Source organism: Mobula birostris, chromosome 8 (genome assembly GCF_030028105.1).
Source record: "Mobula birostris isolate sMobBir1 chromosome 8, sMobBir1.hap1, whole genome shotgun sequence".
Lineage (NCBI taxonomy): Eukaryota > Metazoa > Chordata > Chondrichthyes > Myliobatiformes > Myliobatidae > Mobula > Mobula birostris.
In genome coordinates, this window is record NC_092377.1 from 164419338 (window position 1) to 164439373 (window position 20036).

Consider the following 20036-nt stretch of genomic DNA (forward strand, 5'->3'; position numbering starts at 1 on the left):
AAGTAAATTTATTATCAGAGTACATACTTGTCACCACACACAACTCGGAGGTTCATTTTCCTGCGGGCACGCTCAGCAAATCTATAGAATAGTAACTCTAACAGGATCAACCAGAGTGCAGAAGACAACAAACTGTGCAAATGCAAATATAAATAAATAGCAACAAATAATGAGAACAGGAAATAACAAGATAAAGAGTCCTTAAAGTGAGTTGGTTGTGGGACCATCTCAATGGATGGGCAAGTGAGTGTAGTTATCCCCTTTGTTCAAGAGCCTGATGGTTGTGGGGTAATAACTGTCCCTGAACCTGGTGGTGTGGGACCTGATGGTTGAGGGGGAATTACTGTTCCTGAACCTGGTGGTGTGGGACCTGATGGTTGAGGGGTAATAACTGTTCCTGAACCTGATGGTGTGGGACCTGATGGTTGAGGGGTAATAACTGCTCCTGAACCTGGTGGTGTGGGACCTGATGGTTGAGGGGTAATAACTGTTCCTGAACCTGGTGGTGTGGGACCTGATGGTTGAGGGGTAATAACTGTTCCTGAACCTGGTGGTGTGGGACCTGATGGTTGAGGGGTAATAACTGTTCCTGAACCTGGTGGTGTGGGACCTGATGGTTGAGGGGTAATAACTGCTCCTGAACCTGGTGGTGTGGGACCTGATGGCTGAGGGGTAATAACTGTTCCTGAACCTGGTGGTGTGGGACCTGATGGTTGAGGGGTAATAACTGTTCCTGAACCTGGTGGTGTGGGACCTGATGGTTGAGGGGTAATAACTGTTCCTAAACCTGGTGGTGTGGGACCTGATGGTTGAGGAGTAATATCTGTTCCTGAACCTGGTGGTGTGGGACCTGATGGTAGAGGGGTAATAACTGTTCCTGAACCTGGTGGTGTGGGACCTGATGGTTGAGGGGTAATAACTGTTCCTGAACCTGGTGGTGTGGGACCTGATGGCTGAGGGGTAATTACTGCTCCTGAACCTGGTGGTGCAAGTCCTGATGGCGGCTGTGAGAAGAGAGTGTGACCTGTCCTGGGTGGTGGAGATCCCTGATGATGGATGCTACTCTCCTACGACAACGCTCCACGTAGATGTGCTCAGTGGTTGGGAGACCTTTACCCGTGAGGTACTGGGCTGAATACACTACCTTTTGTAGGATTTTCCGCTCAAAGGCAGGTTTTGAGAGTCAAGCTTGTCGGTGATAAAAGGGAAGCAATTCCACACAGAAAGGCCTCACTCTTCCATTTGAAAGCATTTACGCACCTGTAGTAATCGTATCTTATCACCTCATCTGAGATCTTTGTCACCTCGGTGGAATTCTCAAAGTTCAGATTCTGCAGGGATTTTGGAAATTGCACAGTCTCAACGGTGGAGGAGAGGTTTCTTTCAATGTCATTAATAAGTCTCTTGATGTCTGCAGAAGAAGAGAGTTGTAAAGCTGAAAGGAACTTTCAAACAAGGCATGGAATCTGTCTAACAAACAACGTTTCAGAGAGGACAATAAAAGGATAAACTCAAGAGATTCTGCAGATGCTGAAAATGCAGAGCAACACACACAAAATGCTGGAGGAACTTGGGGTTTGTATATTCTCCCCATGACTGTGTGGGTTTTCTCTGGGTGCTCTGGTTTCCTCCCACAGTCCAAAGACGTACCGGTTGGTAGGTTAATTGCTCATTGTAAATTGTTCAGTGATTAGGCTAGAGTTACACTGGGGGATTTCTGGGAGGCATGGCTCAAAGGAGCCGAAAGGTTATATCTCAATAAATAAATAAATGAATAAAAACTCAACAGGCTCTGGAGAGGAGTAAATAGCCGAGACCATTCGTCAGGACCATTTCTCTTCCTCCCACCTTTTTATTTTGGCTTCTCCCCCTTCCTTTCCAGTCCTCATGAGTCTCAGCCTAAAACATGGACTATTTTTCCTTCTCCATAGATGCTGCCTGACCTGCAGAGTTCCTCCAGCACTGTGTTTGTGTTACAATAAAAGGACCCGCCCCCTCCCGGAACCCCAGCTGTAATCACCTCTAAAAATCTGCGAAGATTGACCGGTCACAGTGGCAGGAGTTTCATTAAAGGTGCGGGATGCCTGGGGAGACAGAACAGGCATTGTTCCTCTGGCAAAGACTCAGATTTTTGGAGTTGATAATTAATGTTAAATGTGGGTTGGTTACCTGTTCCAATGAGTTATTCAGTGATGTTAGAGAGAAGCTCATGACCTCGTTGAACACAACCTGGTCTTCGGCTGGCTAAAGGGAGTGGAGACGTTATTGGGAGAGAACAATCAGAAACAACCCTGTTTTGTCACAGAACATAGAACAGTACAGCACACAGCAGGCCCGCCATCTTTAACCTTTAACCTACTCTAAGATCAATCTAACCCTTCTCTCCCACACAGCCCTCCATTTTTCTCCATCAGCCATGTGACTTTAAGAGTTTCATGTCACTTGTTGCTGTATCAGCCTCTGCTGCCACCCCTGGCAGAGCGGTCCACGCACCCACCACTCTCTGAGTGGGGAAAAAACTATCTCTGATGACTCCATTATCCTTTCCTCCAGTCACCTTATAAATTAGCGTTCATTTGTTCGCAGCGTGCCGTGGGCGATCATGGTCTATCCACGACCATGATTGACAGAAGTGGTTTGCCATCGCCGCCATCTGGGCAGTGTCTTTACAAGACGGGTGACCCTCAGCCATTATCAATACTCTTCAGGGATCTTCTGCCTGGTGTCAGTGGTCACATAACCAGGACTTGTGATCTGCACCGGCTGCTCACACGACCATCCACCACCTGCTCCCATGGTTTCACACGACCCTGATCGGGGGCTAAGCAGGTGCTACACCTTGCCCAAGGGTGACCTGCAGGCTAGCAGAGGGAAGGAGCACCTTACACCTCCTTTGCTAGAGATGAATCTCCACCTCACCACCCATCATATTAGACATTTCTGCCCTGGGAATAGTCTCTGTCTGTCCACTTGATCTATGCTTCTTATCATCTTGTACTCCTTTATCAAGTCATCTCTCATCCTCCCTTGCTCCAAAGAGAAAAGCCGCAGCTTACTCTGCCTATCTTCATAAGACATTCTCTCCTGGCAGCATGCTGGTAAATCTCCTCTGCACTTGGGGGTCCACGGACCCCTTGCTTAATCACATTGGTCCATGGCATAAGAAAGGTTGGGAACTTTTCCTCTAAAGGTTCCAAGTCCTTCTTATAATGAGGTGACCAGAATGGACACTGTTATCAGCCGGACTTTCCCCAGAGACAGCTTGGGATAAAACTCCCTAATCTCAGTAACCAAGAGGATGAAGTAAAGAATGGACGGAGACACAAGACACTGGAGCACTGGAGGTACTGGAATCTGGAGCAATACACAATCCGCTGAAGGAACTCAGTGGCTCGAGCAGCATCCCGGGGAGGAAAAGAACTGTTAATGCTTCAGATCCAAACTTCACTTCCTTACAGGCAGCCACAAAACAAAGAAACTCAAAAGAACCTATTTTTAAAAAAGATTGTTGAACACCCAATGCACCCCCCGTGGGGGGGGAGAGAGAGAGAGAAAAAGTGCAAACAATAAAAGTAAGCAAATAGCATTCATAGCCGAAGTTTTATGAAAGACGTGACGCCAGACAGCGCTGCAGCCGAAGCAGGCCGTGCCCCCAGTTCAGCACAGAGCTGAGTAAATGCCGCAGAGCAGCGAACAGAACTGGCCCCTCCCTCGCCTCCGGTCCTGACACCCTGATCTTTTTAATTTGGCCCGGCGCTTAAGTGGTAAGGTAGTGAGCAGCCAGCTTGTGGCTTGAAAAGTAGCGGTGAGCCTGGTCTGCTGCTCGAGGAGTAGGATGGAGAAGATGTCTCCATCACTAGACGGGTACAGTATCAGAGGTCACAGCTTTACCTGTCACATGCACATCAAAACGTACAGTGAAATGAGTTGTGTCAGTGACCAACATAGTGAAAATGGTATCGCATAATGTAAATGTATATAGTGAACAAAATCAATCCTTGGTCCGAGGATATGCTGGGGACGGCCCGCAAGTGTCAGCGTGCTTCTGGCGTAAACATAGCGTGCCCACAGCTTACTAACAATAACCCGTATGTCTTTGGAATGTGGGTGGAAGCGAAGCAGCCGCGGGAAACCAACCCAGTCACTGGCAGAATGGACAAACTCCTTACGGGACAGTGGCAGGGTTGCTGGCAATGGAATAGCATCACCCTCACCCCTACACCATGTAGCATTACCCTCACCCCTACGCCATAGAGCATCACCCTCACCCCTACACCATGTAGCATCACCCTCACCCCTACACCATACAGCATTACCCTCACCCCTACACCATGTAGCATCACCCTCATCCCTACGCCATAGAGCATCACCCTCACCCCTACACCATGTAGCATCACCCTCACCCCTACACCATACAGCATTACCCTCACCCCTACACCATGTAGCATCACCCTCACCCCTACGCCATAGAGCATCACCCCCACCCCTACACCATACAGCATTACCCTCACCCCTACACCATGTAGCATCACCCTCACCCCTACACCATGTAGCATCACTCTCACCCCTACACCATACAGCATCACCCTCACCCCTACACCATACAGCATTACCCTCACCCCTACACCATAGAGCATCACCCTCACCCCTACACCATGTAGCATCACCCTCACCCCTACACCATAGAGCATCACCCTCACCCCTACACCATGTAGCATCACCCTCACCCCTACACCATAGAGCATCACCCTCACCCCTACACCATACAGCATTACCCTCACCCCTACGCCATAGAGCATCACCCTCACCCCTACACCATGTAGCATCACCCTCACCCCTACGCCATAGAGCATCACCCTCACCCCTACGCCATGTAGCATCACCCTCACCTCTACACCATAGAGCATTACCCTCACCTCTACACCATGTAGCATCACCCTCACCCCTACACCATAGAGCATCACCCTCACCCCTACACCATGTAGCATCACCCTCACCCCTACACCATAGAGCATCACCCTCACCCCCACACCATGTAGCATCACCCTCACCCCTACACCATACAGCATTACCCTCACCCCTACACCATGTAGCATCACCGTCACCCCTACACCATAGAGCATCACTCTCACCCCTACACCATGTAGCATCACCCTCACCCCTACACCATACAGCATCACCCTCACCCCTACACCATAGAGCATCACCCTCACCCCTACGCCATGTAGCATCACCGTCACCCCTACGCCATAGAGCATCACCCTCACCCCTACGCCATGTAGCATCACCGTCACCCCTACACCATAGAGCATCACCCTCACCTCTACGCCATAGAGCATCACCCTCACCCCTACGCCATAGAGCATCACCCTCACCCCTACGCCATGTAGCATCACCCTCACCCCTACGCCATAGAGCATCACCCTCACCCCTACGCCATGTAGCATCACCCTCACCCCTACGCCATGTAGCATCACCCTCACCCCTACGCCATGTAGCATCACCCTCACCCCTACACCATACAGCATTACCCTCACCCCTACGCCATGCAGCATCACCCTCACCCCTACGCCATAGAGCATCACCCTCACCCCTACACCATGTAGCATCACCCTCACCCCTACGCCATAGAGCATCACCCTCACCCCTACGCCATGTAGCATCACCCTCACCCCTACGCCATAGAGCATCACCCTCACCCCTACGCCATGAAGCATCACCCTCACCTCTACACCATGTAGCATCACCCTCACCCCTACGCCATAGAGCATCACCCTCACCCCTACACCATGTAGCATCACCCTCACCCCTACACCATAGAGCATCACTCTCACCCCTACACCATACAGCATTACCCTCACCCCTACACCATCTAGCATCACCGTCACCCCTACACCATAGAGCATCACCCTCACCCCTACGCCATACAGCATTACCCTCACCCCTACGCCATGTAGCATCACCCTCACCCCTACGCCATAGAGCATCACCCTCACCCCTACGACATAGAGCATCACCCTCACCTCTACACCATAGAGCATCACCCTCACCCCTACGCCATAGAGCATCACCCTCACCCCTACACCATACAGCATTACCCTCACCCCTACACCATGTAGCATCACCCTCACCCCTACGCCATGTAGCATCACCCTCACCCCTACGACATAGAGCATCACCCTCACCTCTACGCCATAGAGCATCACCCTCACCCCTACGCCATAGAGCATCACCCTCACCCCTACGCCATACAGCATTACCCTCACCCCTACACCATGTAGCATCACCGTCACCCCTACACCATAGAGCATCACTCTCACCCCTACACCATAGAGCATCACCCTCACCCCTACACCATACAGCATTACCCTCACCCCTACACCATACAGCATTACCCTCACCCCTACACCATGTAGCATCACCGTCACCCCTACACCATAGAGCATCACTCTCACCCCTACACCATACAGCATCACCCTCACCCCTACACCATACAGCATCACCCTCACCCCTACACCATAGAGCATCACCCTCACCCCTACGCCATAGAGCATCACCCTCACCCCTACACCATAGAGAATCACCCTCACCCCTACACCATGTAGCATCACCCTCACCCCTACGCCATAGAGAATCACCCTCACCCCTACGCCATGTAGCATCACCCTCACCCCTACGCCATAGAGAATCACCCTCACCCCTACACCATACAGCATCACCCTCACCCCTACGCCATGTAGCATCACCGTCACCCCTACACCATGTAGCATCACCCTCATCCCTACGCCATAGAGCATCACCCTCACCCCTACACCATGTAGCATCACCCTCACCCCTACACCATACAGCATTACCCTCACCCCTACACCATGTAGCATCACCCTCACCCCTACGCCATAGAGCATCACCCCCACCCCTACACCATACAGCATTACCCTCACCCCTACACCATGTAGCATCACCCTCACCCCTACACCATGTAGCATCACCCTCACCCCTACACCATACAGCATCACCCTCACCCCTACACCATACAGCATTACCCTCACCCCTACACCATAGAGCATCACCCTCACCCCTACACCATGTAGCATCACCCTCACCCCTACACCATAGAGCATCACCCTCACCCCTACACCATGTAGCATCACCCTCACCCCTACACCATAGAGCATCACCCTCACCCCTACACCATACAGCATTACCCTCACCCCCACGCCATAGAGCATCACCCTCACCCCTACACCATGCAGCATCACCCTCACCCCTACGCCATAGAGCATCACCCTCACCCCTACGCCATGTAGCATCACCCTCACCTCTACACCATAGAGCATTACCCTCACCTCTACACCATGTAGCATCACCCTCACCCCTACACCATAGAGCATCACCCTCACCCCTACACCATGTAGCACCACCCTCACCCCTACACCATAGAGCATCACCCTCACCCCCACACCATGTAGCATCACCCTCACCCCTACACCATACAGCATTACCCTCACCCCTACACCATGTAGCATCACCGTCACCCCTACACCATAGAGCATCACTCTCACCCCTACACCATGTAGCATCACCCTCACCCCTACACCATAGAGCATCACCCTCACCCCTACACCATACAGCATCACCCTCACCCCTACACCATAGAGCATCACCCTCACCTCTATACCATGTAGCATCACCGTCACCCCTACGCCATAGAGCATCACCCTCACCCCTACGCCATGTAGCATCACCGTCACCCCTACACCATAGAGCATCACCCTCACCTCTACGCCATAGAGCATCACCCTCACCCCTACGCCATGTAGCATCACCCTCACCCCTACGCCATGTAGCATCACCCTCACCCCTACACCATACAGCATTACCCTCACCCCTACGCCATGCAGCATCACCCTCACCCCTACGCCATGTAGCATCACCCTCACCCCTACACCATGTAGCATCACCCTCACCCCTACGCCATAGAGCATCACCCTCACCCCTACGCCATGTAGCATCACCCTCACCTCTACACCATGTAGCATCACCCTCACCCCTACGCCATAGAGCATCACCCTCACCCCTACACCATAGAGCATCACTCTCACCCCTACACCATACAGCATTACCCTCACCCCTACACCATCTAGCATCACCGTCACCCCTACACCATAGAGCATCACCCTCACCCCTACGCCATACAGCATTACCCTCACCCCTACGCCATGTAGCATCACCCTCACCCCTACGCCATAGAGCATCACCCTCACCCCTACGACATAGAGCATCACCCTCACCTCTACACCATAGAGCATCACCCTCACCCCTACGCCATAGAGCATCACCCTCACCCCTACACCATACAGCATTACCCTCACCCCTACACCATGTAGCATCACCCTCACCCCTACGCCATAGAGCATCACCCTCACCCCTACGACATAGAGCATCACCCTCACCTCTACGCCATAGAGCATCACCCTCACCCCTACGCCATAGAGCATCACCCTCACCCCTACGCCATACAGCATTACCCTCACCCCTACACCATGTAGCATCACCGTCACCCCTACACCATAGAGCATCACTCTCACCCCTACACCATACAGCATCACCCTCACCCCCACACCATACAGCATTACCCTCACCCCTACACCATACAGCATTACCCTCACCCCTACACCATGTAGCATCACCGTCACCCCTACACCATAGAGCATCACTCTCACCCCTACACCATACAGCATCACCCTCACCCCTACACCATAGAGCATCACTCTCACCCCTACACCATACAGCATTACCCTCACCCCTACACCATCTAGCATCACCGTCACCCCTACACCATAGAGCATCACCCTCACCCCTACGCCATACAGCATTACCCTCACCCCTACGCCATGTAGCATCACCCTCACCCCTACGCCATAGAGCATCACCCTCACCCCTACGACATAGAGCATCACCCTCACCTCTACACCATAGAGCATCACCCTCACCCCTACGCCATAGAGCATCACCCTCACCCCTACACCATACAGCATTACCCTCACCCCTACACCATGTAGCATCACCCTCACCCCTACGCCATAGAGCATCACCCTCACCCCTACGACATAGAGCATCACCCTCACCTCTACGCCATAGAGCATCACCCTCACCCCTACGCCATAGAGCATCACCCTCACCCCTACGCCATACAGCATTACCCTCACCCCTACACCATGTAGCATCACCGTCACCCCTACACCATAGAGCATCACTCTCACCCCTACACCATACAGCATCACCCTCACCCCCACACCATACAGCATTACCCTCACCCCTACACCATACAGCATTACCCTCACCCCTACACCATGTAGCATCACCGTCACCCCTACACCATAGAGCATCACTCTCACCCCTACACCATACAGCATCACCCTCACCCCTACACCATACAGCATCACCCTCACCCCTACGCCATAGAGCATCACCCTCACCCCTACACCATACAGCATCACCCTCACCCCTACACCATACAGCATCACCCTCACCCCTACGCCATGTAGCATCACCGTCACCCCTACACCATGTAGCATCACCCTCACCCCTACGCCATAGAGCATTACCCTCACCCCTACGCCATGTAGCATCACCCTCACCCCTACACCATAGAGCATTACCCTCACCCCTACACCATAGAGCATCACTCTCACCCCTACACCATACAGCATCACCCTCACCCCTACACCATACAGCATTACCCTCACCCCTACACCATAGAGCATCACCCTCACCCCTACACCATAGAGCATCACCCTCACCCCTACACCATAGAGAATCACCCTCACCCCTACACCATGTAGCATCACCCTCACCCCTACGCCATAGAGAATCACCCTCACCCCTACGCCATGTAGCATCACCCTCACCCCTACGCCATAGAGAATCACCCTCACCCCTACACCATACAGCATCACCCTCACCCCTACGCCATGTAGCATCACCGTCACCCCTACACCATGTAGCATCACACTCACCCCTACGCCATAGAGCATTACCCTCACCCCTACGCCATGTAGCATCACCCTCACCCCTACGCCATAGAGAATCACCCTCACCCCTACGCCATGTAGCATCACCCTCACCCCTACGCCATAGAGAATCACCCTCACCCCTACACCATACAGCATCACCCTCACCCCTACGCCATGTAGCATCACCGTCACCCCTACACCATGTAGCATCACCCTCACCCCTACGCCATAGAGCATTACCCTCACCCCTACGCCATGTAGCATCACCCTCACCCCTACACCATAGAGCATTACCCTCACCCCTACGCCATAGAGAATCACCCTCACCCCTACACCATGTAGCATCACCCTCACCCCTACGCCATAGAGCATCACCCTCACCCCTACACCATGTAGAATCACCCTCACCCCTACGCCATAGAGAATCACCCTCACCCCTACACCATGTAGCATCACCCTCACCCCTACGCCATAGAGCATCACCCTCACCCCTACACCATGTAGCATCACCCTCACCCCTACGCCATGTAGCATCACCCTCACCCCTACACCATAGAGCATTACCCTCACCCCTACGCCATGTAGCATCACCCTCACCCCTACGCCATAGAGAATCACCCTCACCCCTACGCCATGTAGCATCACCCTCACCCCTACGCCATAGAGCATTACCCTCACCCCTACGCCATGTAGCATCACCCTCACCCCTACACCATAGAGCATCACTCTCACCCCTACACCATACAGCATCACCCTCACCCCTACACCATGTAGCATCACCCTCACCCCTACACCACAGAGCATCACTCTCACCCCTACACCATACAGCATTACCCTCACCCCTACGCCATGTAGCATCACCCTCACCCCTACACCATAGAGCATTACCCTCACCCCTACACCATTTTGCCACCTGAAATATGGTCAAGGTTCAAGATATGTTGATTATCAAAGTACGTATGCAGTGTAAATCCTTGAGTTTCATTTTTTCCAGACAGCCACAAAACAAAGAAAACCATGGGAGCTGCTCAAAGAAAAACATCAACCTCCTCCACCGACGCACAAAAAAAACAAATCACGCAAATGGCAGCAAGTACGTCAACCATGTGTAAAAACAAAAGGTGTATTAAGGGCTTTCAGGTGGGTTCAGAACCCTGACGGCAGTGGGGGAAGAAGCTGTTGTTGAACTCTGAGATATGTGTCTTTAGGCTCCTGGACCTCTTGTCTGAAGGCATCATCGAGAAGAGGGCATGGCCCAGATGGTGAGGATGTTAAAGTGGAGATCTATAGGACTAATGTTCTTTACAGTACTGGAAAAATCAGGCATAGCAAGAGACAAGAGATTTAAGGCTGACCTTTGGGGCACTTAGATACAGGATTACAATGCTTACCAATGTGTATGTAGGATCCACCTCCAGGTTATTGGCATCTTCCACAGCACTAGAACATCCTTGGCAACCTGGGTCATTCAGCGTGTTAACAATTTCACCCTTCAGCGTGCTCATCTCACTCGACAACTCCATCTGTATCTTTGCCAGGGAACTGTTCGCAGATTTGATATTGTCCAAGTGTCCCTTCATGGTGTTGAAGTCTACGATGAAACAGATGCATATGAATACAGTTGTCTTCCCAGCAAATGGGAAATGAAAACTAAAGGGCAGAGGTAAAACTTCAACAGAAAATCGACAGTATTCAACTCCAGGACGGGCCTGGCCTCTGGGGCCTCCATCTCCACGCTTCCGCCATTGGGCTTTCGGCTTCCGAACGACCTTCGGCGCTTCAATTTGCGATATCGAGCCCCCAGACTAACTGATGACAGGTCTCCAAGTTCCAGGCTCAAACTCTGAGTTGGCCAGCTGACTGCCTCCTGTGCCACCTGATGGCATGGATGTGACACATTTTAACCAGTCCCTACTCATTCTGCCTTGGGGTGTATGGGGTGTCCAGGGAGGGGGTAGCACCTCTGGTGAAGGGGCTTGTCGTGCCCATTCCAGGACAGCTCACTCACCTTTGGTCCCCATCGGACACTCAGCTCTCACCTGTGGCTCCAAGTAGCTGTTTGCACACCCCAGTACACCGCTTCGACAGGTGAGGGTAGCTGGAGGGTCTCATACCCCGGTGAGATAGGGACATGCCTGTCCTAGCACGCAAAGCCTGCTCTGGTTGACTGGGCGGATGAGATCTACAGTGAGATCCAGTGGCCAGGAAGGAGGTTCAGCAACACTCCGTGAAGAGCGAAGACACAGAAGATGTCATGGTCATCCACTGCAACCGGGGAAGACCTCACTTTGTGACACTTGTTCATACTACTGGACCTGGACTTTGGACGTCGAGAGAGTGGAACTGCCCCAGTACAATGCCTTTTGTTGCACTTTAAAAACTCTCCCGCACAGGTTTCCTGACATCGTCAGGCACGATGGACGACCAACACATTTGCCATCTTGAAGGAGGACAAGCTTATATATTTCCTCACAGAGGAGACTGAGTCTGCACCAACACTGAGAGCTTTCCTGTATCTCCGTAAGTTTCCTGTAATCCATTCATTCATTTGCCCACATTCCCACAAGCTTCCTCCCCCTTAGATTCTACATTGGAAGCATTTTCACATCTTTCTCCCATTTATTTGGGACGTGGGAGCATCGGATAACCACAGGAAGAGCGTGCAAACTCCACATGGTGCCCAAGGTCAGGTTTGGAGTGAGTCTCTGGCCCTGAGAGGCAGTGCCACAGTTTGACCATACGATCATAAGGCATAGGAGTAAAAATAGGCCATTCGGCCCATCAAGTCTGCTGTGCCACTCCATCATGGCTGATTTATTTTTCCTCTGAACCCCATTCCCCTGCCTTCTTCCCGTAACCTTTGACACCCTGATTAATCAAGAACCTATCAACCTCTGCTTTAGATATACCCAGTGATCTGGCCTGCACAGTTGGTTGTGGCAATGAATTCTACAGATACACCAGCCTCTGCCTGAAGCTGGTTTGGACCTACAGATACTGTGAGCAACGGTCCCTCTGATTATTTTTATGACTGCACAGACCAATCATTGATCTGAGCAGGAAATGTTTATGTGGCCTGAAAACTGCGCAGCCCTTTAATTTATGGATTATGTTAATTAACATATACTTAATTACAGGGTATTTCACAATAATATTAAAAGAGATTTCAAAATTACAGTAACATTATATTATGAATTCCAGCTGCGTGGCAACAAAGGCTATGTGTGTGGGGGCATTTCAGTTACTGCTTGGCCACACACCAGCACAATTTAGTGGGAACAGTGTTGCCCGGGGCGACTGAGGAGAACCCAAGTGCAGGATACGAGCACATCAACTGAGTTGGGGATGCTGGCATAGACGTAGATGTAAAACAGCAACCCAGAGGAATTTTGACAAGGAGACGAGATTTACAGGGACTACCTGGAAACTAGAGCTGAACTTGGAACTAAAGTTAGAACTAAAGGTTCTAATCGGACAAGAGAACGAAGTATTGGATGAGAATGGACCAACAAACTGGCAGCCTGTGTAGTGACGCCATCGTACTTATTTCACAGTCTCTGATGCAAACCAGGTGTACTGTAATTAAGTAAACTAGCAGCAATTGGAAATCTAATGGCCGAAATTAGGGCATAATCAGGGAGAAAGGAACGTTAAAGGGGAACAGCCAAATGGAACCATGACAAACAGTGTGTGTGAGTTTCTTATGTCCTTAATTCTATTCTTAATCTCAGCTTCCACCTATCTGTTATAAGATTCCTGAATGGTCCTCTAGTATGATAAGAAGACTCCAGACCTCACAATCTACCTCGTTATAACCTTGCACCCATCCACCAGAAGCGGAACTTCCTGGTGGCCAAGCATTTTAATTCCCTTTCCCAGTCCCATTCTGACATGTCAGTCCATAAACATGAGGAAATCTGCAGATGCTGGAAATCGAAAGCTTCACACACAAAATACTAGAGGAACTCAGCAGGTCAGGCAGCATCTATGCAAATGCATAAGCAGTCGACGTTTCGGGCCAAGACCCTTCTTCAGGACAGAGAAGGAAGGGGGAAGACACCAGAAAAAAAAAGATTGGGGGAAAGGAAGGAGGATAGCAGGAAGGTGAAGGTAAAGGGCTGGAGAGGAAAGAATCTGATAAGAGAGGAGAGTGAACCATCGGCGAAAGGAAGGAGGAGGGCACCAGGGGAAATGATAGGCAGATGAGGAGAAGAAGTTAGAGGCCAGAGTGGGGAATAGCGGAAGGGGGATTCATGCCATCAGGTTGGAGGATGCCCAGACAAAATACAAAGTGTTGCTCCTCCACCCTAAGGGTGGCCTCACCTTTGCACAAGAGGAGGCCGTGGATCAACACATTGGAATGGGAATGGGAATGGAACTTAAAATGTTTGGCTACTAGGAAGTCTCGCTTGTGATGGATAGGCGCAGAGATGCTCGATGAAGCGATCCCCCAAGTCCATGGCCTCCTCTTGTGCCAAGATGAGGCCACCCTCCAGGTGGAGGAGCAACACCTTATATTCCGTCTGGGTAGCCTCCAACCTGATGGCATGGATATCGATTTCTCCTTCCAGTGAAAAAAAAGCAATTTCCAACCCCCTCCTTTCTTTAGTTCCCCATTCTGTCTGGCCTCTTACCTCTTCTCACCTGCCTATCATCTCCCCCTGGTGCCCCTCCTCCTTCCCTTTCTCCTATGGTCCACTCTCCTCTCCCATCAGATACCTTCCTCTCCAGTCCTTTATATTTCCCACCCACTTGACCACCTATCACCTTCCAGCTAACCTCCTCCTCCCCCCCACTTTTTTATTCTGGCAATTCCCCCCTTCCTTTCCAGTCCTGAAGAAGGCTCTTGGCTCGAAACATTGACTGTTGATTCATTTCCATAGACTCTGCCTGATCTGCTGAGTTCCTCCAGCATTTGGTGTGTGCTACCTTATTGACTGCCTGCACTGTATTCCCTCTGTATACTGGAAGACTTTATACAGCATTCTGCTTTTGTTTTACGTTGTACTGTCTCATTGCTCTGTTGTAATGACATGATCTGTATAGGTGGCTTGCAAATCATGACTTTTTCTTGGTATCACACTACATGTGAAAATGGACAGCACAGAGCGTCATAGGAAGTCATTCCTGCCTGTGGCCATCAAACTTTACAACTCCCCGCTTGGAGGGTCAGACACCCTGAGCCAATAGGCTGGTCCTGGACTTATTTCATAATTTACTGGCATAACTTACATATTACTATTTAGCTATTTATGGTTCTATTACTATTTATTATTTATGGAGCAACTGTAACGAAAACCAATTTTCCCCGGGATCAATAAAGTATGACTATGACTATGACTACCAATTTAAAACAATTTACCCATCACCTGCACCTTAGTTGTCTAACCATTGCAATTTTCCTGGAAATGTAGCTTCATTATTCTGAGTTCTGTTATTGTTTTTATTTCCTATTGTACTACTGGAGCAGATGTTCAATGCTGTCTGCCTGTGTTTGACCGATCCTAGTGTAGTACATGGCCGTTGTGTGTTCTTCATGCTGGATGTTGGGGTCCTGGGAGAGCTAGCCTCCCAGGGAACTACATCTGTGTGAAGTGCATCTGGCTGCAGCTCCTTGAAGACCGTGTTAGGGATCTGGAGCAGCAGCTGGATGACCTTCGGCTTGTATGGGAGAGCGAGGAGATCATCAATCAAAGTTACAGGGAAGTAGCCGCCCCGAAGTTGCAGGAGGTGAGTAGCTGGGCGACAGTCAGGAGAAATGGAAATGTGAAGAGGCAGTTACTGTAGGACACCCCTGTGGCCTTTCACCTCAAAGACAAGTATACCGCTTTGGATACTGTCATGGGGGATGACCTCCCGGGGAAATACCACGGAGACGGGGTTTCTGGCACTGAGCATGGGTCCATGGTGCAGAAGGGAAAGAGGGAGAAGGGAGGAGCGGTGGTGATAGGGGAACAGACAGGAGGTTCTGTGGACGTGAACCGGACGCCCAGATGGTACGTTGCCTCTCAGGTGCCAGGGTCAGGGGCGCCTTAGTTTGCATCCACAGCCTTTTGGATGGGGAGAGCATATGTATTCCAAAAATGACAAAATTCTCAAAAGGCATGATAGTACAACCGTGGCTGACAAGGGAAGTCAAAGCTAATGTGAAAGCAAAAGAGAGGGTATACAACAAAGCAAAAATTAGTGGAAAGACAGGTGATTAGGAAACTTTAAAAAATCTACAGAGAGCAACTGTTTTTTTAAGCGTGTCGCACCAGACAGTCAGCCATTCTTGTCTGGCGCGTGGTGTCAGGATTGGTCTCCTCTCGGATTAACCGGGTCACCATATGAACGCTCCTGACTCGACCCTTTTTTTTTACGGGGCCGAGTGGCTAGCTCGACGCTCAACCCGGCACGGATGGAAAGCGTGCTCGGGGGGGGGGGGGTGGCCCGACTTGGATTTGAACTCGGGAGCCTTCGCTCCGAAGTCCAGCGCTGATGCCACTGTGCCACCAGCCGGCCAAGAGAGCAACTAAAAGAATCATTAGGAGGGAAAAGATGAAATATGAAAGCAAGCTAACAAACAATATGAAATTGGATATTAAAAGCTTTTTCTAGCATGAATAAAATAAAACAGAGCTAACAGTGGATATAGGACCGCTAGAAAATGAGGCTGGAGAAATAATCACGGGGGACAAGGAGATGGCAGATGAACTAAATGAGTATTTTGCATCAGTATTCACTGTGGAAGACACTGTGCCAGATGGTGAAGGGAGCAAGGGAGAGAAGTGGGTGCAGTTACTATTACAAGGGAGAAGGTGCTCAAAAAGCTGAAAGTCCTAAAGGTACATAAGTCACCTGGACTAGCTGAACTGTACCCTAGGGTTTTGAAAGAGATAGCGTTTGATATTGTGGAGGCATTAGTAATAACCTTTCAAGAATCATTGGACTCTGGCATGATGCTAGAGCACTGGAAAATTGCAAATGTCACTCCATCCTTTAAGAAGGAAGGGAGGCAGCAAAAAGTAAAATTACAGACCAGCTTGATCTCAGTGGTTCAGAAGATGTTGGAGTCAATTGTTAATGATGAGGTGATGGAGTACGTGGTAACACAGGACAAGATAGAACAAAGTCAGCATGGTTTCCTTAAGGGAAAACTTTGCCTGGTGAACCTGATGAAATTCTTTGAGGAGATTACAAGTAGGATAGATCAAGGGGATGCAGTGGATGTTGTATATTTGGACTTTCAGAAGGCCTTTGACAAGGTGCCACACATGAGGCTGCTTAGTAAGTTAAGAGCCCATGGTATTACAGGACAGTTACTGGCATGCTTAGAGCATTGGCTGATTGGTAGGAGGCAGCGAGTGGGAATAAATGGATCCTTTTCTGGTTGGCTGCCAGTGACTAGTAGTGCTCCACAAGAGTTAGTGTTGGGATGGCTTCATTTTGTTGTATCACGTCCTGGTATCGGAACACACAGGAATGGATAGGATTACAGAAAATGGTGGACATAGCCCAGTCCAACACAGGCAAAGCCCTCCCTCCATCGAGCACATTTAAGACCATAAGACATAGGAGCAGAATTTGACCCATCGAGTCTGCTCCTCCATTCTATCATAGCTGACTTACTTTTCCTCTCAACCCCATTCTCCTCCATTCTTCCTCTAAATTTTGATGCCTCCACGAATCAAGAACCTATCATCCTCAGATTTACATATACCTAATGACTTGGTCTCCATGGCTACCTATGGCAATGAATTACACAGATTCACAATCCTCTGGCTAAAGAAATTGCTTCTCATCTCTGTTTTAAACAAAGTCCTTTTATCCTGAGTCTGTGCCCATTGGTCCTAGACTCGTCCACTATAGGAAACATCCATTCCATATCCACTCTATCCAGGCCTTTCAATGGAGGGCATTACAAAGAGCATTGTCACAAGAAAGCAGCATCCATCATCAAAAGGTCCCCACCATCCTGCTCATGCTCTCTTCTCCTTGCTGCCATCAGGAAGAAGGTACAGGAGCCTTAGGTCCCACACCACCAGGTTCAGGAACAGTTATTACCCCTCAACCATCAGGTCCCACACCACCAAGTTAAGGAGCAGTTATTACCCCACAATCATCAGGTCCCACACCACCAGGTTCAGGAACAGTTATTACCCCTCAACCATCAGGTCCCACACCACGAGGTTCAGGAACAGTTATTACCCCTCAACCATCAGGTCCCACACCACCAGGTTCAGGAACAGTTATCACCCCTCAACCATCAGGTCCCACACCACCAGGTTCAGGGACAGTTATTACCCCACAACCATCAGGTCCCACACCACCAGGTTCAGGAACAGTTATTACCGCACAATCATCACGTCCCACACCACCAGGTTCAGGAACAGTTATTACCCCTCAACCATCAGGTCCCACACCACCAGGTTCCGGAGCAGTTATTACCCCTCAACCATCAGGTCCCACACCACCAGGTTCAGGGACAGTTATTACCCTACAACCATCAGGACCACACCACCAGGTTCAGGAACAGTTATTACCCCTCAACCATCAGATCCCACACCACCAGGTTCAGGAACAGTTATTACCCCTCAACCATCAGGTCCCACACCACCAGGTTCAGGGACAGTTATTACCCCTCAACCATCAGGTCCCACACCACCAGGTTCAGGGACAGTTATTACCCCACAACCATCAGGTCCCACACCACCAGGTTCAGGAACAGTTATTACCCCACAATCATCACATCCCACACCACCAGGTTCAGGAACAGTTATTACCCCTCAACCATCAGGTCCCACACCACCAGGTTCAGGAGCAGTTATTACCCCTCAACCATCAGATCCCACACCACCAGGTTCAGGAACAGTTATTACCCCTCAACCATCAGGTCCCACACCACCAGGTTCAGGAACAGTTATTACCCCTCAACCATCAGGTCCCACACCACCAGGTTCAGGAGCAGCTATTACCCTACAACCATCAGGTCCCACACCACCAGGTTCAGAAACAGTTATTACCCTACAACCATCAGGTCCCACACCACCAGGTTCAGGAACAGTTATTACCCCTCAACCATCAGGTCCCACACCACCAGGTTCAGGAACAGTTATCACCCCTCAACCATCAGGTCCCACACCACCAGGTTCAGGGACAGTTATTACCCCACAACCATCAGGTCCCACACCACCAGGTTCAGGAACAGTTATTACCGCACAATCATCACGTCCCACACCACCAGGTTCAGGAACAGTTATTACCCCTCAACCATCAGGTCCCACACCACCAGGTTCAGGAGCAGTTATTACCCCTCAACCATCAGGTCCCACACCACCAGGTTCAGGGACAGTTATTACCTCACAATCATCAGGTCCCACACCACCAGGTTCAGGAACAGTTATTACCCCTCAACCATCAGGTCCCACACCAGGTTCAGGAACAGTTATTATCCCTCAACCATCAGGTCCCACACCACCAGGCTCAGGAACGGTTATTACCCCTCAACCATCAGGTCCCACACCACCAGGTTCAGGGACAGTTATTACCCTACAACCATCAGGTCCCACACCACCAGGTTCAGGAACAGTTATTACCCCTCAACCATCAGATCCCACACCACCAGGTTCAGGAACAGTTATTACCCCTCAACCATCAGATCCCACACCACCAGGTTCAGGAACAGTTATTACCCCTCAACCATCAGGTCCCACACCACCAGGTTCAGGGACAGTTATTACCCCTCAACCATCAGGTCCCACACCACCAGGTTCAGGGACAGTTATTACCCCACAACCATCAGGTCCCACACCACCAGGTTCAGGAACAGTTATTACCCCACAATCATCACATCCCACACCACCAGGTTCAGGAACAGTTATTACCCCTCAACCATCAGGTCCCACACCACCAGGTTCAGGAGCAGTTATTACCCCTCAACCATCAGATCCCACACCACCAGGTTCAGGAACAGTTATTACCCCTCAACCATCAGGTCCCACACCACCAGGTTCAGGAACAGTTATTACCCCTCAACCA

The 20036-nt window shown here is 50.5% G+C and overlaps 1 protein-coding gene across 1 annotated transcript in view; it reads right to left on the reverse strand.

Annotated features, from left to right (window-relative positions):
* LOC140202350 (prominin-2-like) overlaps window positions 1-20036 on the reverse strand; it is a 95689-nt gene that overhangs the window by 42333 nt on the left and 33320 nt on the right. Inside the window, exons 8-11 of the mRNA XM_072267262.1 lie at window positions 11408-11607; window positions 2170-2244; window positions 2021-2084; window positions 1261-1411 (exon numbers count right to left, since the gene is read on the reverse strand). Of these exons, the coding sequence (XP_072123363.1) occupies window positions 1261-1411; window positions 2021-2084; window positions 2170-2244; window positions 11408-11607 (490 nt within the window). The remainder of the gene's footprint in view (window positions 1-1260; window positions 1412-2020; window positions 2085-2169; window positions 2245-11407; window positions 11608-20036) is intronic.